This window comes from Syngnathus acus, chromosome 17 (assembly GCF_901709675.1).
Source record: "Syngnathus acus chromosome 17, fSynAcu1.2, whole genome shotgun sequence".
Classification (NCBI taxonomy): Eukaryota; Metazoa; Chordata; class Actinopteri; order Syngnathiformes; family Syngnathidae; genus Syngnathus; species Syngnathus acus.
Window position 1 is genome coordinate 9,234,443 of NC_051102.1, and position 20,335 is coordinate 9,254,777.

General features: G+C 50.3%; 1 protein-coding gene across 10 annotated transcripts in view; it reads right to left on the bottom strand.

The window, feature by feature from the left end:
• Nucleotides 1-40: 40 nt before the first annotated feature.
• The window catches only part of kmt2cb (lysine (K)-specific methyltransferase 2Cb), a 36,208-nt gene continuing 15,913 nt past the window's right edge, over nucleotides 41-20,335 (bottom strand). For 5 of the 10 annotated variants that reach the window (XM_037277089.1, XM_037277085.1, XM_037277087.1 and 2 more), the window contains 40 exons: nucleotides 20,217-20,288; nucleotides 19,918-20,130; nucleotides 19,429-19,551; nucleotides 19,071-19,202; nucleotides 18,858-18,994; nucleotides 17,888-18,080; nucleotides 17,293-17,385; nucleotides 17,038-17,085; nucleotides 16,314-16,454; nucleotides 16,195-16,227; nucleotides 15,937-16,083; nucleotides 15,727-15,868; nucleotides 15,394-15,635; nucleotides 15,238-15,311; nucleotides 14,636-14,836; nucleotides 12,501-14,399; nucleotides 11,984-12,279; nucleotides 10,416-11,878; nucleotides 10,060-10,171; nucleotides 9,802-9,868; nucleotides 9,659-9,719; nucleotides 9,346-9,578; nucleotides 7,656-9,233; nucleotides 7,165-7,356; nucleotides 6,869-7,033; nucleotides 6,665-6,794; nucleotides 6,445-6,592; nucleotides 6,185-6,369; nucleotides 5,975-6,111; nucleotides 5,468-5,720; nucleotides 5,150-5,289; nucleotides 4,878-4,982; nucleotides 3,698-4,802; nucleotides 3,470-3,606; nucleotides 3,156-3,298; nucleotides 2,728-2,902; nucleotides 2,497-2,613; nucleotides 2,339-2,412; nucleotides 2,009-2,117; nucleotides 41-1,927 (listed from right to left, as the gene is read on the bottom strand). In XM_037277089.1, coding sequence (XP_037132984.1) covers nucleotides 1,835-1,927; nucleotides 2,009-2,117; nucleotides 2,339-2,412; nucleotides 2,497-2,613; nucleotides 2,728-2,902; nucleotides 3,156-3,298; nucleotides 3,470-3,606; nucleotides 3,698-4,802; nucleotides 4,878-4,982; nucleotides 5,150-5,289; nucleotides 5,468-5,720; nucleotides 5,975-6,111; nucleotides 6,185-6,369; nucleotides 6,445-6,592; nucleotides 6,665-6,794; nucleotides 6,869-7,033; nucleotides 7,165-7,356; nucleotides 7,656-9,233; nucleotides 9,346-9,578; nucleotides 9,659-9,719; nucleotides 9,802-9,868; nucleotides 10,060-10,171; nucleotides 10,416-11,878; nucleotides 11,984-12,279; nucleotides 12,501-14,399; nucleotides 14,636-14,836; nucleotides 15,238-15,311; nucleotides 15,394-15,635; nucleotides 15,727-15,868; nucleotides 15,937-16,083; nucleotides 16,195-16,227; nucleotides 16,314-16,454; nucleotides 17,038-17,085; nucleotides 17,293-17,385; nucleotides 17,888-18,080; nucleotides 18,858-18,994; nucleotides 19,071-19,202; nucleotides 19,429-19,551; nucleotides 19,918-20,130; nucleotides 20,217-20,288 — 11,108 coding nt within the window. In that variant the 3' untranslated portion in view covers nucleotides 41-1,834. The remainder of the gene's footprint in view (nucleotides 1,928-2,008; nucleotides 2,118-2,338; nucleotides 2,413-2,496; nucleotides 2,614-2,727; nucleotides 2,903-3,155; nucleotides 3,299-3,469; nucleotides 3,607-3,697; nucleotides 4,803-4,877; nucleotides 4,983-5,149; nucleotides 5,290-5,467; nucleotides 5,721-5,974; nucleotides 6,112-6,184; nucleotides 6,370-6,444; nucleotides 6,593-6,664; nucleotides 6,795-6,868; nucleotides 7,034-7,164; nucleotides 7,357-7,655; nucleotides 9,234-9,345; nucleotides 9,579-9,658; nucleotides 9,720-9,801; nucleotides 9,869-10,059; nucleotides 10,172-10,415; nucleotides 11,879-11,983; nucleotides 12,280-12,500; nucleotides 14,400-14,635; nucleotides 14,837-15,237; nucleotides 15,312-15,393; nucleotides 15,636-15,726; nucleotides 15,869-15,936; nucleotides 16,084-16,194; nucleotides 16,228-16,313; nucleotides 16,455-17,037; nucleotides 17,086-17,292; nucleotides 17,386-17,887; nucleotides 18,081-18,857; nucleotides 18,995-19,070; nucleotides 19,203-19,428; nucleotides 19,552-19,917; nucleotides 20,131-20,216; nucleotides 20,289-20,335) is intronic. The other 5 variants (XR_005100953.1, XM_037277086.1, XM_037277084.1 and 2 more) reach the window with 5 other exon arrangements.

Here is a 20,335-nt window from a genome sequence, read left to right on the forward strand (position 1 = left end):
CGTACATTCTCGGGACAAAATACACACGCACACAATATGCTAACATGTAAAATAGTTTATTTTTGTAAATGTTTCTAAATTCAATTCCACAAACTCCATACTCTGTACACGCCAAAAGGCATTTTCAAAAACAAACAGCGCAAAAAAAGTGTTGGAGGGGGGGTAAAAAGAAACAAAAACGTGACTACTTTACATGACTGAGAAAATGTAGCACAAACACACTGGCAGGATGATGTATCATACAAGAGAAGAAAAAAATATTCAAGAAACAATTTTGTTACAACCATTCATTGAGAAAATATATACAATTGAGTCTTCGGAAAGTTAAAAAAATACATGCCATATACATTACAAGTTCTAAGACTGTCTCCAAAATTTTACTTGAAATTGTGCACGCAAAAAAACGTTTCCATTTTCTACGCATGTGACATGTGACTGTGTGTCAGTATAAGAAATAGTTCTGATTAAAGACAATGCCATTTCTATCCAAAAGCGAGAAGCGACGGTGGCAAAAGTTCCCCGGCAATTCTTTCTGTCACAAACACACACGCAGGCACGCACACACACACACACACACACACTGGTTTGTCAAAGTTGTTGTCGTCGTCGTCATCATCAGACACTCTTGCACCTTATTTTAAAAGCAACATAAAAACAACAAATACACGTCGGTGTTCCTATTTGTGTTAAAAAGTTGTCCTTTTAGGGTTTGAAAACCTAATTCACAGTTTATTTTAAATCAAACCTGATTCGCGGCTAACAGACAACAGTCGCCATTTGGAGAGTTGATATTTTTCATTCTGCGACTGATCGTTTAGCAACAAAAATAGCTTCTTTTTTTTTTTTTTTACGTTTGAGTGGTTAACGTGTGTAAGTCACAAAACACTACAGCTACAATACCTTACTTTTACAACAAAAATACTTTGTGAATTATTGTGGTTATATTACAAATTCTGTACAGAATATTCATAATATATACTCTCAAACAGAAATAACGTTTGATCTTAAATAAATTTCATGGACAAACAAAACAGGAAGGAGAAGAAGAAGGGAGATTTCTTTTTTTAAAAAAACACCTAACATCGATCGAGAAGGTTAAGGTAGTATTTGGTCGGCGGTTATTCCTATATTTTTTCTTTATGTACATTTATACAAGAAAAGTAACAGCATGTCTTCTAACTTCACAAACATATCTGGCCTTCTTCAACTCGTCGTCACGTAGAGAATCAAACTCATTCACTCAGTCATAATAAATACAAAATTCCACACAAATCACATGACGGAGACCTATGATAAAACTGACTCATGGAATCAAGTATTTTTAAAGTTGTGTGTGTGTCCATTTTTTTTCTTTTTATTTTTTTTTAGTGCAAGTTAATATTCCCTTCGCAGTATTCATTGCTGTACATTCCTCATTCAGTGATGTCTACATTTAGTCGTACGCGCAGTACGACACACACACACACACACACACACACACACACACACGTACACACAAACAAACACACACACAAAAAAGGGCCTGCCCTTAGTAAGCAATAAGGCCGCACCCTGCACAGTGCTTTCTCATTCGTTGGTGAATTCCACACCCCGCGGACGCCGCACACACGCACACAGACAGACAGAGACAGACAGACGGAGGCGTCGCAACACGACGGCCTCGAACATATGGCACACGTCGCATCCTGCTACTTGTGTTCCATTCACCTCCATCTAACTCGGACGCCTTATGCTCCTTCACAAAACCACTTCAGTGTGAAACGGAGACTTTTCGGCATCCGCAGGCCAGAAGCAGGGAATGTTTTTTTTTATATGTCATCATTGCCACCTTTGCTCAGTAGATCCACTTCCGGCACTCGGGAGCGCCACAGTGGCAGGCCACCTTGTGCTGACTGGCGACGGGGTCGAACTGGTGCTCGAAACACAGCTGGAAAATGAGAGAGCAGACCCGTGAGCGACGATAGCAATAAAATGAAATGGGGAGAAACAAGACAAAAAGATCATCCACCTCCTCTCCCCTTTCAATCCGGCGGATGCAGCTGATGATAATTTTGTAACCCCTTTCAAACGTTACCACCTCGGCAACGCAGTTCGGGGCACAAGAGTGGTTGATGTACCTGTTAAAAAAAAAATAAAAAAAAGCAAGAGAGAAAAACGTCAACACGGAAGCCGGTGGCCCGAGGCAAGCCGCCCACATGTGTTCAAGGTCAGGGGTCAGGAGCGCACTGGGACTAAACGGGAAAACCCAAAGGCAACGGCATTGCACTCACTTTCTGCATAATAAATGATACATTGAGTGTTCCGTTAAAGGAAAAGCCAAAAAGCAAATGTCACATACCTGGCGAGTCCTCCCGATATGGTTGCATCGACAACGTGTTCGCTGTCGATACGGAACATAAAGACAGGTCGATTCTGGAAAGCAGATGGGTAAAAATCATGGGTCATATTTTTTGCAGGAATTGCCTGCAGCTGACTTGTAGTGAAATTGATGTTTACCTGAGATCTATAAAGCCTGTCCTTCCTGATGGCGACCTCATTACGAAGGACGGTTCCATTGTACTCAATCACCATTGTTTGTTTTTCCATGTCTCGAGCGGCAAACAGCCCGAGACCCTGCCGATGTGTGTTGCGTGACATTTACGCGTGCGTTTGTACTCATTCCATAACACGGACTCAATTAGATGACAAAAAGCAAAATGGAAGGGAAGCGTGGGAAACAAAACTCACTTGGATGCGGGAGCGGGCCAGGTAGACGTTGGCTCTCCACTCGCTCTTCATCCAGCGGTACTGTGAAGATCTCGGGTGCACTACCGGTGGCTTGCTGTGGGAGGCGCCACCCTCTCCCTGGGCTACATTTTGGTTGGACCTGGCGCTGCCGCCCGACACGGCCTGCGCCTGCGGCCTTTCAAGGATGGGATTACCATTCATAAAGTGAAAATATGAAATACAGAAGGTTCCTTTGTAGGACGCTATCAAGGGTAAGAACGGTCAACTATTTTGAGCAGCGGCGGATGGAGCAGAAAACTCGGTGGTCGTGCCACGCGACTCAAGGCGTGCTGTGATTATGACTTTGCGACTGCATCAGCGACGGACGCCAGATAGACAGCTGAAGTTAGTTTAGGAATAGAAAGCGAGGCCCCGCCCGCAACTCTTACCTGATGACCAGCGAGGTGCCAGGAGAGACGGTTCTTGGCTGGGCCCTGGCACTGCCCGCGGGATTGAACACAAGAGGCAGCTCCATGAGAGGGTTGCGTCCGTAACGGAACGAGTATCTGTCACAAGCTTCAACTCCAGGGAGCTGGAATTGAGATTTGAAACATTAGACTCGATGTTACAGGCGTCAAAGTCGAGGCCATGCCGGCCGGCCGGCGTCGTCTTATGTGTAAGCAAATGGCGCTGAGCTCAAATGGACTGAAGTGCGTTTGTCGGCATGCAGATTGGGGGTGACAATGTAGGCGCTCCTACAAACCGATTCAGTGATCTTGGCAACAGCGGACGCCGTGAGCCCAAACAGGTCTTCCCCTTTGAGGTAAACTGGGAAAAGCTTCAGGGTGCCAGATTCAGCTCTTTTCTCCGCAACCGGACCCAGAACCTTATCCCACACTCCTGACACGGGAGAGATCAGAACAGGAGAATGTTAAGACCGAACACGCCCAGCGTGGCTCCGACAAACCTTGGAGGAATTTCGAGAACAAACCTTTAGCAGAGGAGTCCGACAGGACCAGATCTTGGTAGCCCTGTTCAATGACTCTGATGGTAAACTCGGGTTGTCCGTCTTTTTCCTCGACGGAACAAAGGTAGCGACAACGACGGTTGCCGTGGCGCATGCTCCAGTATATGCGGCAAGCCTCGTAGCCGACCGGAAAGATGGCGCTGGCGGAGTGGAAGGCGGCCATTTGCGCGGGAGTGAGTTGGCCGATGGCGTGCAGCACCAAGCTTCCTATTCGAAAAGTGTAGCCCAACTCGGGGCGCCGCACGGCCGCGGCCATCTGCCGCACTTCGTCCCTTTGGACGTAAACGCGTCGAAAGACGGCGAAGCAGCGCAGTTCGTGCTCCAGGGCGTGTCCGGCCGTGCCTCGCGGCCTGTGGGCGTGGCACAGCATGGTCTTGTCCTTGAAGAAGGTGCAGTGGGCTTGCAGGGCACAGGTGAAATGGTAGACATTGGTACAGCGCAAGCGGTGGCAGCCGCTGGTGGCGCCCGTCTGCTGGCAGTAGACGCAGCGCACCGTCTGACCCCGACGCAGCGCCAGCTCCACGTTGATGAGGGCGCCGGCTTGCGTCTCGTACACTTCGGTGGACCACAGGGCGCAGTTGAGGTGCACCCAGGCGTCCAGGTCGAGATTGAGCAGGCGAGCGGGGCCGTCGGTGATTCCGTCTCCAAACTGGTGGCAGAAACAGCAGCGCCGGTGGTCCCGCAGTGAAACGGGAGGCCGCAGGGAGGCGCCCAGTTCCTTCAAGAGCTCATCGATCTTATCTTCGTCCGGGAGTTGGGAGGTTCCTCGGGGCACCACCACCTGGACGCTCCACTTCCTCCATCGGAGACCCTTGGCTCTCTTCACCTGATGCCAGGTCTCCTGAGACCTCGGGCGAGCCTTCAGCTTCACCGTCACTTTGATGGCGTCCGATCTGGCCGTCTCGCCGGCCACGGGGAAGGGGATTGGAGGGGTGGACGGGGGAGAGGGTTTTGGCTCAAGCTGGGCTAGGCAATGGACGTCCATTGAAGACATGTTGTTGTTGTACTGGTGCTGAGCTTTCGAAAAGATCTCCGTCTGACCCGAGGCGGCGAGAAGGCTCAGTGATTCCTGGGGGGGGGGGGGGAACAAAAGGTCGATGATTTTTCTGCATCTGCCATACACTCACAATGTGTGCTTGCCAACCTTTGATTCTATGGAGGACCTGGACTGCAGTGGTGAGGAGCAGTAGAGAAGGAAGCAGTTCTGACTGCAGAAAACCAGCCCGTCTTTGAAACGGCCTGCAGAATCCTAATGAGAGGAAATTGTCCAAACGGAATTTAGAATTTAGCTCATGTTAAAAATAAAAGGAGGCTTTAAGTGGTAAAAGACATGTTGGTGCACCACAAGTCTTTCAACATTCAACAAACATTTGAGTGCAGATAGACATTATGGCAAGAGCAAATAACAGCGAGCACCTTGATGTGAGAGGGGAGATCTTTGATGGATTTCTGCACTCCATTTCCTAGGACCACTACTTTACAGTTGCAGCACCACTGAGGTTTACATCCGGGGCTGCCGGGAAGTCTCTGGTCAGGTCCTCGAGCTAGGGCAGAGCCTAGAACAAAAGCAAAAAAAAAAAATGGTTCACGGAACATTTGGTGAACATGCGAGTAGTTGAAATGAACAGCAGTATTATGGCTCTTAGTGATAGGCCCCATAATTGGGGCTCTCAAAAAGCAATGTGGCTTTTCCTGATGCATGTCGCCTGCTTTTGGGGCAAATCATTTGCTCACCTGGGCTGTTGGGATGGAAGCGGAAATGATGCGCCTGCTGTTGCATCATGGCAGGCCTCATCATCTGGCCCGGGCGACCGTGAAGGCCTCCGGCGTCTGCCTGCCCGTGAAAAAGCACGGGAGGGCGAAGGTCCCCGCGTGGGTACGTGAGCATCGATACGGGCCCTCGGTCCGGGGTGCTGCTGACCTCGTAGCTGCTGGGGATCTTCACACAAAGCAGCTGGGAAATGGCGGCCACCACTCCGGTGATGTTCTGAAGTGGGGGGGAGCAGACCATAAACACACTCGTGCGTTGTTGATGTTGTATTTTGAGCAGCTATGGAAAGCGTGACATCATCATGTGGTGACTTGGCGTAAATCACCAATGAATTCAACAACAGAAAAAGGCGGCGACAAAAGTAAACACAGGAAAACTATTGAGGGCAACAACAGAATTTGGGGTGTTTTTTTCTTTTTAACTGGTCACAAAAAACGAACAGTCCACTTTGACGGAATTGAAGCGCTTACCTCGGCTGCACCTGGTCTCAATGTGATGGCTACGGAAACCAGTCCTGATTTGGAATTGTTGGACACGGGACCAAACGGGGGTCCGAAGAAGGCTCCTGAAGGCTCAGTCTTAATATCTTGCAATTTGACCTCCGATCCTAGATAGGGAAAATGTACAATTAACGTGGATTCAAAATGAATGGAAAAGTGCATTTGCAGGTGCATCCATACCTTTCCCTTTGGGCGCAGGAAGCAGGGGGAGCACAGGGGAGACGCAGGGAGATGGGGGCTCTTGCTTCACCAACGAGAGGTCTGGATAGCGACTGATTTCCATGCCAACCACGCTCTCAGGGGACGAGGATGGAACAAAACTGTCAGGTGTGTCCCTTTCCTTACAAATCTCTTGTCCTTTGTTACTTTGACGGTGGGAAAAAAAAAATACGAGTCAAACTCTTGCAGTCGTTCGTGTATGGAAAGCGAGAAGTATTTACCTCAGTTCCTCCTGGTTGTTGTGGGGAGGGGTCGGAAGGGATGCGGGAACGTCCACCGTTTTGGGTCCCTGAGCAATGGCCCGAGCGAGCAGATCTTCCTCAGTCCTGAACGGGACATGGAGCGGCTTCGGAACGAGGCCTTTGGACACTGCGGACGGAAGAGCGTGCACTCGTACTCGGAGCGTTCTCTTAAGTCGAGAAAGCCAGACGAGCATTTTACCCATGGCAGCCGCTTTGCTGGCCAGCTCTTCGGTTGTAGCGAAGCCATTGATCATTTTCTGCCGATTGACGGGTGGCGGCGTGGGGGGAAGCGATGCCGGAGGTGTCGGTGGATTGCTCAGGTTACTCTGCTTTAGGAAACGGTCGAGTCCCGCTCAGTCGGTGCGTTGACGGGAAGAGCGGCATAAATGTGAGGAGAGCTCACCTTGTAGGCCAGCTGGGAGTAATAGTCGGAGACGCCATCCAGAGAGGCGCTGCCAAAAGTGCCCGACAGGAGGTTCTCCCCATTGAGCGGACCGCTGCCGTAGGGAGCAAAGTGGGCAAAGTTGACCCCGATCAGCGGCTCCATGAGGGGCAGCAGAGAGAGCTGCTGTGGAAATACACAAGCAGGAGGCAAGTGAATTAAACCACTTAGTATGTAAAAAAAAAAAGAAAAATAATCACAGCGCTTAGCACAATCGGAGAGATGAGTTCTATATCTTCTTGGCCATATCATCTTACCTGTTTTATTTGGTTCATGACCGTGTCAGGGCCGGAGTGCATCAGCGTCCTCTCATCCCCTTCCTTCTTCCTCTTCTTGTAGCGAGAGGGAGGTTTCTCCCCTCCTTTTGGGTTCCTTCTATTCCTTCCTTTCTTCTTCTCCTGTTCATTGAAGATCGGCCCTTGAAAGTCCAGAGGGCCATCGGAGTAGGCCTGAGGATGCAAAAGATGTTAGAGAGTGCAAACGTTCATATTCTTTTCTGACTTCAACGTATACTTGAGCTTTCGTGAGTCATTCAGGAACAGGCGTTCAGAGGGCGTCATTACAATTATCCGATGAGTCATCATACAACTTCAAGAGACCATTCTCTCAGGGTCATGTTTTAGAGCCATCCGTCCATCGGGCCTTTGAATGGAGGGGAGGGCTCACTTACATCTGGCCCGTTTGTTTTAGTTGCCGCATGACTCACTCGGCTGGCCGTCCACCCACACAAAAGAACCAAAAGACTCACCCCGTTGCTGTCCACAGAGCTCTGCCTGAGGAGGAGGGCTTTGCAGTCGGCGGGTTCCTCTTCCTCTGATCGCATGCTCTCCTCCGACGGCTGCTGGGAGAACTCGGGCGGAGTCGCACTCTTGTTCTTCAGTAGGTGCTTGAGAAGCTCGTTGCCGGCTTCGCCCTTGTTTGGACTCTGGCCGGCAGGGAAGGGCGAGGCGCCCCCTTTGCCGCCGCCCTCCTCCTTGACGGAGCTCATCTCAGGCCCGACCCGTGCTCCGTGACAGTCGCTGCTGTCCGTCTGCTCCAACTTGATGTTGCTGAGGATCCTTTCATGCTCCTGAGCCTGCGCTCTGGCCGCGTCGGGTAAAAGTCCAGCTTGTCCTCCGGAAAGTTGCCTCTCGAGCTCAGAGTGACCCGGAGTAGAACATCCAAGCGGGGATCTGGACAGGTCGTGTTCCCCAAAGAGATGCGGGTTCCTGGTCGGCGTCGACGAGGTGTCGGAGACGCTCGGCGTCAGAGGGGCGGTGAGGTCCGAGTGCGGCGTCGAAGGCGTCTTGATGGAGTCCACGTCGTCGTCTTTCTTCTTTTTGCGCGTTCTTTTCTTTTTCCCTTTCTCATCTGGTATGATGTTGGAGTACAGCTGGATTAACGACTGACCCGATCCGGGGAAGTTGGATGGGAGCGGTGTGGCCGAGTCACCGGCAAAAGGCGGCGCGTCGCCCGGCATCGGCAGCATCATCCCCGCTCCGCCGAACTGACGGGGAGGTCTGGGCTGACCCTGCGCAAAGTTGGACGCCGGCAGGCCGAGGTTATCGGGTCCCAAGGCGGGCCCCATTTCCGGAGGCACCATCCCGTTTCCCATCATGGGCCTGCGTTCCCCTTGCATGAAGGTGCCACTTGATGAGCACATGCCTTGCTGCTGGGGGAACACAGCCGCGTGCTGCTGCTGCTGCTGCACAGGAAGCCTCTGGGGCTGCATGAACTCCTGCGGCAGCTCCGAGTTGAAAAAGGGCATCTGAGCCAACGGTGCCATGCTCCCGTCTGACCCCAGCATCGCTTGCTGCTCCATTTCCATGCGGTGTTTCAAGGCCCTCTGCCGTTCAACTTCCTGCATGAGCTGCACCCGCTGTCTCTCCTGCTGCTCCCGGAGTCTCTCGCGCCTCTCGCGCTCCTGGAAACCCTCGCTGAATGGATTGTTATCGTCGAATTTCAGACCGCCCGCCTGTATGGCTTTGGGAGGAGCTGCTGCCATTTGGGCCTCCGCTGGCATTTGGGAGTGTTGGAGCATGGCGCCCATGGGCATCTGATGGGGCTGCACCTGCGGGGGCATGATGGGCGGCATGCCGGGCCCTCCCATGGGACCGGGAGTGCCGGGGTGCCAGCCCGGTGGCGGGTTGGGCATTCGTGGAGGGGCGGCGGCGTTTGGCGGCCCAGAGTGAATCGGCATTTGCATCACGGGGTTCACCTGAGGCTGGACCAGGGCTGGCCCACCGGGACCGGGCACTGGATGCATTAAGGGCGTCAGGTTATTTTGTTGCTGTTTCACTCTGTATTCCTCGATGAGTTCAGCGTGCTCTTTTTGTTGCTTGCGGATCTAAAACATAAACACCATTTTGTTTTACAGAAATGACAGTTAAGGCAGACATTTTTTTTATCAAGGGGGCATGGGGTCGAACATTGAGTGAAGGCGCCAGACGTCTTCTTACCTGCTCTAGTTGTTTCTGCACTACGCCCTGTTGCTCTGTGACATGCTTGAGCTGCTCAGCGTCCTCCTCAGGGAACTCTCTCCCCGCCTTCTTGGCCGTTCTCTGCTTGGCAGACAAAGCTTTCTTTGACTTCCTGTGAGCTCCGATCTTCTCCTCCAGAAACTTCTGCTGCATTTGAAGTAGTTGCTGAGTCTCCTGTAGCCACTCCTCATACTGTGCCCTTTGAGCATTGTCTGAAAGAAGACGGGCATTGTTTGTTAGCAATGCCTGGTGCAATAGGACATGATGCAAATGCCTCTGATGGAGAACTTACTGACAAATCCCGGTCCAAAATTCGGAGGATTTGGTCGTTGTACTTGTGTCAATCTGCCATCCTGGTGGAAGAGGAGATATTTGTAGGTACGGTGCATCATTTATGCAAAACAGGTGGCATTTTTTTTCAAACATTAGATTTACCTGTCCTACAACTTGTGGGGGAAGTGGCGTGCTTTCAGGAACAGGTGCTACAGGCCCAGATGGAAACCTGTGAGACACCAAGGCAAAAATAATCGATGAATTTGGTCACAGCTAACACAAGTTAAGGCCAACCAGCCAATGGAAAAACGTTTTTTTTTTTTCCCCCTTCTGGCAACTTGATTAAATAAATGACCTTGTTAGTCTACGTGTGCAGTCTCAGGCATATGTACAAAAACAACAAGAAAAACCAATTCTTACCTGTTCATGACTATTGGAGCCATTCCAATGTTGTTTTGAACCATGACTTTGTTGATGCCTTTCAGTGCAACCATCTTGGCTTTCATGATCGGGTCAGTAATGGCGTCGAAATCTTGACAATGACAAATCACAACCATTGGAAATTGTTAGTTCAACATTTAATCAATGAATGTACGCCTGTGAAGGTGCATCTCAATAAATTCACCATCAGGAAATAGTATCAATCAAATCATTTGAAATCGACATCATTTTAAAGACTCAAGTTGACCATCCGAAACTATATTTATAGAATGTTTAATGCTAAATGGATCAAACTTATTGAGATGCACCTTCAACCAAAGGGGGGTGAAAACTACCAATGTTGGGGAAGAAAGAGTCACTGGAACGCTGTCGTATCATGGCCTGCATCTGCCTCTGCTGCTGCTGCTCTTGCTTCTCCTGATCTAAGAGGTCCTGCAAAAGGAGCGGCTGCTCCTCCAGCAGAAGTGGGCGGTGTTGGCCGTGCAAAACCTGCTGGTCCTCCCCAAAGGCGCTTATGGAAGACTCTGCGGCTCCAGTGGTGCTGGCTATTGTCAGATTCCCATGAGGGGCGGCGTGCTCACTTTCGGTGACTCGGTGACCGCCTTGAGTGACAGATTCAACCATTGGGTTTAACGAATGCTCTTCAGGCTGCTGCTTAACGAGTAAACTGGACAGGACAGGGGTCGAGTCAGAGAGGGCTTCTTGCTGGCTTGCTGCCACGGTGCTCCCGGAGACTTGGGGGGAGTTCTGACAGTCTTTGACCTCGGTTTTAATTTCCTTCCCGTGGAGCAAAGGAGTAGAGTCCCGTCTCTCAGGAGTGTCGAGCTTGACCTCCGCTGATGATTTCACGCCCGTAGCCTCCCTCATCTCCGGCGCCGAACTTTGACTGGGCTCCAGGTTTTTGTTCATCTCGCCAGGGTCAGCGCCGTCATCCATAGGATCGCTGAGATCCAGTTCCTCGTTGAACATGTCTTTTTTGATGTCATCGAGATCGGGGTCTGTGTAAGCGATGATGTCAAATTTGCCAGATGTCAGGAAGTCATCCAGGTGCAGGTCGTTTGTCTCAAGGTCTAGGTCTTTGCCATCTTCAGGATCCAAATTAAGGTTTTCCAAGTCAGCATCCACCAAGTCTTTCACCTCCACATCTTCCAGATCTTTCACTGCAGACTCCTCCGCATCCAGTTTCTCCTCTCCCGTTTCACCGCTGGCCACGGTATCATTCTGGCCAGCAGGGGGAGCAGACAGGATGATGGACGCAGACATGTTCTGGGTCTCATTTGGAGCAGGCTGGCTCATGGATCTCATCAAAGGAGATTGTTTGAGTGTGCCGTTGGCTGACATTTGGGACTGCTGATGAAGATTGTCCATACTGGCGGAAAGGGATGCATTTCCAGACTGGCTGGCCATTGGATCCAACATCCTGGGCCCCTGAATTAATGCAAAGCGATTGTCTGGAGTTCCTGGAAAGCCTTGCGGCCTTTGAGCTTGGATGTTGGCATCCATGGTGCATCCTTGCATAGCAACCGGTGGAAATGCCATGCGTGGCCTGTTTTCTCCTCTTTCTGCTCTGTGCCGCAGTTCGATGAAGGGCTGACCCATAATGTTGTGCTGCTGTACGGGCATACCGTGCGGTGGAAAGTGTTGGGGCAGACCCATGGGATTACCACCGACGCCCTTCGCCATTTCTGCAGACATGGACCGTCTCATCTGAGGAGGAACGTCCTGCGCCGGATGCTGTCCGCGGGGAAACAGTTCTTGGGCCGAATGCGGTCCGAGAGCACCGGCCGGAAAGGAAAACCTACGACGGGATAGGAATATGTGAGTGCAAGGCCAGCGCAGTGGAAGCTAGCCATCAATTGCGAGATAAAACTAGACAAAAAGTCAACATTGAAGCTGAACACACCTCGGTCCCTGGTGTCTCAAATTCAGATCTCCGGGGTGCGGGCCCCGAGGTATCTGTCCTTCGTGTCCTGCTGGAAAAGGTCCAGGAAACCGCATTGGCCCTCTTATGGGTCCTTGTCCAGGATAAGGTGGAGGAGGTCGGTTGAACACGTCCCTCTGTTGTCCAGGGTCTTCCTGAGGCCACGGTCGTGGTGGTCTAGGAGCCAAGTTGCCAGGAGGCTCTTGAGGGCACCTCTCTTGTCGAATAGCACTCCTTTGTTGCTGCTGCTTCAGGATTAGTTCTCGAATTCGTTGCCGCTGCAAAACAAAAGCACAGCAATATGGAAAGGCTTAGAAATAAGCAAGGCTTTGCTAGATCCTTCACCAAAACACAGCACTAGATGGCTTGCGAAAACATGATTGTTCTGAGAAATGAAAACACTAAAAAATGAGGGGACTGACACGGTAGCAAGAAATAAAACAAAGTGAGCAAGGACATCATCAAGACAGTAGGCGATGATAAGAACACGATTATGCACCTGTCTGAGTCTCTCTTCATTTTCAGCCATCGCAACCTGGGCGTCAGAGGACACAGCAGCCATTTGGGGATTGTTAGGTAGCTGGCTCGGGTCTGGAGGGACAAACGCATTGTTCCCCAGACTTGACTGATCTTTAACTTCCATCTTCTCCGAGTGTTGACGAGGGGTCATAGGGGCTTGTTCAAACGGGTCATGACCAGGCGTCTGACCGTGTCTTCTGGAGGGTGAGCGGGTAAATCCATCATCACAAGGATGCTTGGGTGTTTGTGAGCCTGCATGAGGGAAATGTTCCTGAAGCCTGCCTTGAGGGGCAGAGAATGAGTCCTGAGTTCCCAAAGATCCCGGCCTTAATCCTTGTCTATCAGGCCCAGGATGCAAGGTGCCAGGAGACTGGCCATAGTCATTTACCATTGTGCGGGGGTTGCCGACCTGGGAAAACATGTCATTACTTCCTGGTCGGGACGGGCCAGAGGCATTAGGAAACGTCTCAAGTGGCCCTTGACTAGTGCCTGGTGACTTTGAAAACCTCTCCACGGCAGCAGGTCGGGGCGTGCCCGGTGGCTGAGCATAAGGGTCCACAGAGTGGGAAGGTGACATCCTCTGGTGGGGGAACTGGTTGAGTCCGCCAGGGTGAGGGGTGGCTGGAGCGTGCGAGTAAGGATCCGAAGACGGGCTAGGGGTGTTTGATGGTTGATTATAGTTATCGTGTGGACGCGGGGTGCCGGGAGGTCTGGCATAAGGCTCAAAAAATGGACGTGCCTGAGCATTGGGTTCGGGCCGGTGGTTACCCGAACTGGCAGGTTGAGAAAAGGGGTCGTAAGTGAAGTGGTCCGGCCTCGGAGTGGAAGGCGCGTGGGAATAAGGATTGCGAGACATTGGCGCCATTTGTCCTTGCTGAGCGAACGGGTGTGCTTGAGCTTGATGTTGGCCCATTCGAGGGGGACTGGCAAAGTTGTCGTTTGCAGATGGTCTCGGGGTGTGCGGGGGCTGCGCGTAGGGGTCAGCCTGTTGATTCTGGGCATATCTGTCTGCGGGATGTTGACCCGCTCGGTACAGCGCTTCGTGAGTCTGCGGAGGGGGCATTGGCGTCTTGAACAGCGGGACAGAGCCCGACTCATTACTTCCAGGGATGGGTGTCAGTAGAGGTCTGGAGTAAGGGTCGGACAAGATCATCCTGTTCTGGGCCATGCGTTGATAAGCCTCGTTTCTTATCATGGGCCGAGAGTATGGATCTCTGCCCGGCGAGCCCATGGGGGGTCTTCCCTGAGCAGCGTGGCTGGTCCTGGGTGGCCCCATGGGCTTCAGGAACATGTCCATTTCCCCAGATGGCCTTGGAGTGTCAGGAGGTTTGGCATACGGATCGTTGCTCATTGACGTGGGAGAACCAAAGCTGTCGTGAGCAGGGGAAGGCCTCCCTCGGTCCTGCTGTTCCATCAGGGACGTGGGCGATTTACCAGATTCCATAGGCATTCGACGACACGCAGTCGGGGGTCTTGGAGTCCCTACCATCTTGCCATATGGGTCCCACGGAGAGGAAGGTCTGGAGCCAGAGGAGCCAGGTGAAAAAACCTGCGGCGACTGAGGCTGGGAAGACGAGCCGGAGGGAGGCGGAGGAGGGGGTCGTAAAAACACATCATCCGAAGGACCCGACGTCGGCGTCCCGGGTAACTGCGGCCTGGCAAAGCCGTCTTTAGCGCCGAGCTGCTGCTGCATCGGGGATGTGCTTCCGTTGCTCGGCAGCGAGGCCGGGCTCTGGTTCCCGCTGTTGTTGCCGTCGCCCTCAGTCTGCACGTTGCCTTGTTGCAGCTGCTGTTGCTGTTGCAGCTGCTCGTTCTTCACTTGCTCCAGTTTCTGAGTGGCTTCGATTTTGGCTTGCTGTTTGCTTTTCTGCCTCATTTGCTGTCGGAGAAGCAAAACAAAGTGTTCGGCATTAGACAGTATGTCGGCGGCAACACGTGCGCCATTTGCCAGTCTCATGCAAAAAAAGTGAACTGGGCCTACTAACCGCCAATGTCATCGGGGTTAATGCGGAGGGATAATGCAGTTGTTTTGGGAGCTTTTACTAAAGCACCTCTTAGATGTCTTAATATTAAGTGGACCTGCTGCTGCCCTGACTTAATTGCATACCCTCTTACCTGTCTAAACTTCCACTCTTGTTCATGCTCTGACTCTTTTGGTTTCAAAGGGTCTTTAAACAGCAGTTCTGTGTCTAGTGGTATGTTGGGATCAAACACCTCAGGGGGCTGTGGATGTTGTGGATGGTGCCTCTTCACTGTCTCATTGGACATCTGGACTTTGTTGATGCGCAGGGCGGCTCGGTTATCTCTTGCCTTTTGCTGAAAGGCACATGGATACGCGTGATCAAGACAAGTTGTATATATCGTAGACAGATGCCAAAAAAAGAACTGGGTCACCCAACTCCAGCAATGGTAAATTAAAAACACACTCATAATTATTAAACATCATTATATATCATATTCAATATTTTTCAACTCCGACTGAAGTTTTAGTGACTTCAAACACTTGTGCCTCATTGTTTTGGCCTTTGTGCACTGAGCAAGGGTGCCAATATGAATTAGTTTGTGTTGGAATGGCCAGATTTTAATCTGTACTGGCAAGAGGCCCGACGCATTACACAAGTGTGTCAACGTGGCACTAAAAGTGAAACGCGGGGGCTTACACTCGGATCGCGGTGCTTTCAGGGGGTGCGATATTCTCAAAGTATGAATGAGCTTACCACATAAGGGGCCCTGTCTTGTGAACTAGCTTTCCTCCACAGTTTTGCAATTTGCTTTACTCTGGTGGACCAGTCTGTCGAGCAGAAAGCGACAATCAAAATCCACAGTTACATTCTACTTTGGTGTCAAAATAAACGATGGTGTCATGCTCCAACCTGGGAATTCCTCTTTGAGGTTAGGAAAATTGATGTTGGTGTAAAGGACAGGCGCTACAGTGGCAAGCTCCCCGAGTGTCTCCTCCTTCTCCCACTTGAGTGTACTCCTTTGGGCATTGGACATGGCTTCAGTTTCCCCCTCAGGCAGCGATCCAGGTGGTGTGGGGCCGGGGCCGGGGCCATGGGCAGGGGACGGCCATGGACCGACTGCTTCTCGAGGCATTTGACAAAATTTTCTATCCCTGCAAAGGCAAATAGAACACTTTGAATTAAGGCAAAGAAACGTGTGCAGATATTTGCAAGCATCGCGCAAAACAAGCACCCGTACATTACCTGGGATTGTCACTGAAAGGCATACGGTTGAGGGGGGAGAAATTTTCCGGGATTAAAGGCCCCGCTCCTGAATTGGAAGGGAAACGGTAGCCTGGACCCATCATTCCGTTGATCATTGGCATCCTTGGAAACATTGGATTGCCTGCAGGCAGAGAGAATCATGCATGAAAACATTCAGAAATAGACACGTGAACGTAACAAACAATGTACCTGTGTTGGGATGAGGGATACAAGTGCCAGGTGTGGTAGGGAGGGGCCCCGGACCTGGAGGATGAGGCAACTGTGGCGGCAGAGGTTGGCTTGTGCTGGGGCTGAGGACGGCCGTGAAGAGATCTTCTACATCCTTGCCCTCCAGCTCTGTAAAATGGGAACAGCGCAAAACTCTGTAAGCCTGGTTCAAGAAAAACATTTCACCCAAAGTGGATTGATATTGACAAACGTTGCATCAAATCTGATCAAATGACAAACCTGGGATTTTGTACAGTTTGCTGAGGATTGATTCTGAAAAAGTAAAGGAAGATGTTTTAGAATATCTCAATGTATGGGCATTCTTTGTCTCCGTATGGCAAATGATGTCCCGTACTCACCATCGGTGACCATCTTGTCTAACTCTGGACTAAGAATGCCATCCAAGGGTTCTTCTGGAAGGCTTCGAGGTGTCCTGCGATCGGCCTGCGAGTGGGGCGGCGCTGGGGAACTCTCTGTGAGGGGCCCCACGTCCAGACCGGCTGTGGGAGCAAACACACACCAGGGTGTCAAACATGCAGCCCGTGGGCCGGAATCGACTCACGAGGAGGCTCCGATGCGGCCACGCATTTGGTTTGTTATTTTTGTTGGAAAAGCAACACAGAGTTAGAAGAAGTGACATTACATACATACGCTCCCTAATAAATTAAAAACAAGAAACCCAGACTAATAAATCTGTTTCTTTCTAACTACATTTTGTTAGCAATTGTGACGCAATTTTTTATTATTATGTGTCAACGGAGGATGAGTAATGCAGAGTAAGGATACTTGTTATGAATTTCATGGAACAGGAGATCCGAGTAAACTTAACTGTATGAATTCATTGGCCCAAGTTTTGATGGCTTACGTATGTATCGTATTAAGGGACAAAAGGGAGCTCACAAAAGGTTAAAGACACATTTGGAGGAAAACTACACACTGTGTTAGAGCAATCCAAGAGGGGGGGGGGGGGGGGGGGGGGGGAACAAGCAACCTTACATGCAACATCAGAGAGACAGAAAGTGTAAGAAAGCAAGATGGGCATTGAAGCGAGGGGGGCGAGTAGACCAGTGAACCGACCCTTACCAAAAGGAGGTGGTGAGCCATCAACCTGGAAGGAGCAAAAATCAAGACCTAAAAGAACCCAAAACCAGATAACATGAGTGGAAAAACAACTTAAAAGGACAAAATATGATTTGGACAATGCAAACACAAGGATCAAATCAAAGATGGACACAAAAAAAAAGAAGCAGAGACTTCTTTTTGCGGCTTAAGGCGTCTTGAAATCAAAACTTAACGGATTTGTCATTCCTGCCACTGCCTATAGAATTAAAGACGCACCAGAGTCACTGCTTGGCTTTCCGAGCATTCCCAAGATGTCTGCATCAGTATTCAAAACATCAGACAGATCAACTAATGGCTCCTCAGACGTTTCTGTGAATGGAGGGAGAGGAAGGAGAACAAAAAAAAAAACAACAAGAAAAACAAATGTCACAAACTATAAAGGATGACGATGGTGACATGAGATGTGGCACCCGCAGAACAAAAAAATGTAACAATGTAACAACCTTGGAGGGTTTTTGTTTGTGTAACAATCACAAATTGTATTGTTACATCTTGTTTTTGTTCGGAACAGACAAACGTGTACATTTGAGTGCATGATTAAACTCTGAAGAAAGTCTGTTTCAGGAGTAGGACGGGAAAAAAAAAAAAAAAATTTGAAGAAAGGAGCCATATTGGTCACGATAACATGGTTGTGAGTCGTGAATGTCACAAAAATCACAATAGAGGTGGAATGAATGACGATATAAATGTCGGGATCTGGCTTTTGCAAGACGCTGGAAGCCAGCCATTCAAGTTAAATTTCAATTTGTCTGGAAGATGAACCGCACGGGTTAAGCTGAATCGCCGAATGGCACGAGCGTGTTGTACGTACGCTCAGCAAGCGCTCCGCTGGGGAGGCACGTAGCAGGGGCGCTGAGCAGAGGGTCGGCCGAAGAGTTCAGGTAGCCGGCGGCGAGGCGCTTCCTCTCCAGCTGACTCTGCCCTTCTTCCATCAGACCGGACTCCACCCCTTGCTGTCTGCTTTGTTTGCTTTTGTCCAGGAGGTCCTTTCCAAAGAACGCCTCCTGAGGACGGCAAGGCAAAGGCGCTCTTCAAGAACCGTCCCGCTACATCCCTTGACATCACCGTCGCAAAGGCACCTTCCCCATAGGGAACGTTCAAACGCGCCTTCAAGGACGATGAAAACACGGGCTCGGAAAGCAACGGTCAGAACGCAGCTCGCCTATCAAAGCTAAAACCACTTATTGCCACATATCGTCGGCAATCTGAGAAGACATGTAGCGGCGGTGGTCCCAGCTGCACGAGGACATTAAAAGCCCATTGTGTTAGTGTTTCAATAATGAATGAAATGTGCTTTGCAGAGTTGGGACCTTTAGCTTTGACAGACTTGCGGTGGCATAAAGAGCGGCGCTGACAGCTTTCGTGTGGCTTTATGCACATCACATATCTGTGTTTCGGCCAATACAAGGTGACAGTGAGATATTGTCCTGAGACAAGTCCCATCCTTTTTAGCTTTTTTTTTTTTTTTTAATGTATTTTTTGGGGGAAAGGGGAGGGGTGACTACATCCAAAATGAGGGCCATTTAAAGAGCATGATATGAAAGGTCCTTCTGCCTCCTAAAAAAAAAAAAAAAAAAAAAACTGCGCTCAAAATATCCTTAAGTGGTTTCCACGCAATACACTTTGAATCAGCCAGCTTCCCCGGGGTGAGATACAAACGCATCTTAAAATACAATCCGGACAAAGGAATTATGTTCCAAGAATAAGTTGACCAATCAAATAGCGAAATAATGAAAATTACAGATGAGTGCGACTGCTTTCATTTTGCCAAGGTGACATACCTGAAGGTAGGTGGGAAAAGCCTCCTCTAGTTTGGTTTTCTTCTTTCGGTAGCGTTTTTTAATTTTTTCCGCAACCTCTGCTCCGGGAGGAGTCTCATCCACAGGTGTGTCGGGCAGCGCTTCTGTCCACCCTCCAACTAAAAACAACACAAGTATTTAGTGGGGTTTTCTACAGTTAACCTAAATGGAAAAAAAAAGTGTTGGGAGACAAACCTTCCTCTTTTCCAATGTGACACTCCGACACAGACGCCGAACCAGATGAATCTTTTCTACAGAGGGATCGTTTGGCCTTTCCCGGAGCCTGGCCCGGTCGGCTTCTCTGTCGCACCATGAAACCGCCGATGCCTTGAAGAGATTCGGTAGGAAACTTAAAGCGGGGACAATCTGCTTTCATCGCAATCATAATGAGATTTTTATTAGCGCTGGATTTTGTGTGCATTGCTCCAGCCTCATTGTCGGAGCGGCCCGCATCTTGGAGGGAGCGCGCCGCTTGCTACGACCGCAGCGTCGGTCTTGTACTGTTAACATTTCATGCCTCAGAGGAGCTGTCTCCTTTAATCAGGTGCCCTACCCGGCCGATACGGTTTCCTCTTCCTCTTCTTGCTGCCGTCGACCCCCTTGGAGTCGTCTTCCGCGGGCTCCCGCTCCGGGCTGGAGTCGGACTTGCCCTCGCAGTCCAGGAGCTCCGTCTCCACTGAAGGAAGAGGACGCTGATGATGAGTGACAGGCCGGCGGTGGAGAAGGCACTGTTGCCACGCCCAACACAGCACCGGGGGTCAATTCCGTCTGAACCCCCTCTCAGAGGAAGGACATTAGCCGGATTGAAATCAACTTCATTTAATTTGCTCATTACTTCTGCGGTGGCTGTTTCCTGTTTTAATCTCTGCGCTCCCTTTCTTCGTTATGTAAAGATAGACGAGCGCAGCTTTCGTTTTAGAAACAACTCGTGGTAAAACTTTCATTTCTTTCCTCCAACTGAATATAATTAAGCTTTCCAAGATCTTCACATTCAGTGAGCGGCACCTGCATCGAACACACGTTAGCCTGAGTCGGTCGCTACCTCTGGCGTCCTCCATGTCCTCGTCCCGGGAGTGTTCCGAGAAAGGGTCCAAGGGAGCCTGAAGGACCGCCACGCTGTTCTGGTTGATTATCTTCAGTTTGAGCTTGGGCTTGGGCTTCCGGCGCCGTGACGCGGTGGCAGACAGGCTCTGGAGCTGACAAAGCCCCGACTCTGTCAAACAAACACCATCCTGGGTGTAGGTCCTGGATAGATCTGAGAGGATTCAATCATTGTATGAATATGTTAGCAAAGACAGGCAGCGTGATCTTTTCCAAACTATTGTGGGGTGGGCAACGGACCCATTTCTCTTGCTTTGGTGACAATCTGTGTCATGATAGCAGGCTCAATGGTGTCTCTGGGTTTGGTCAACACTGCAGAACACACAAAAGGAATAATATTCAAATATAAGGAGACGTAC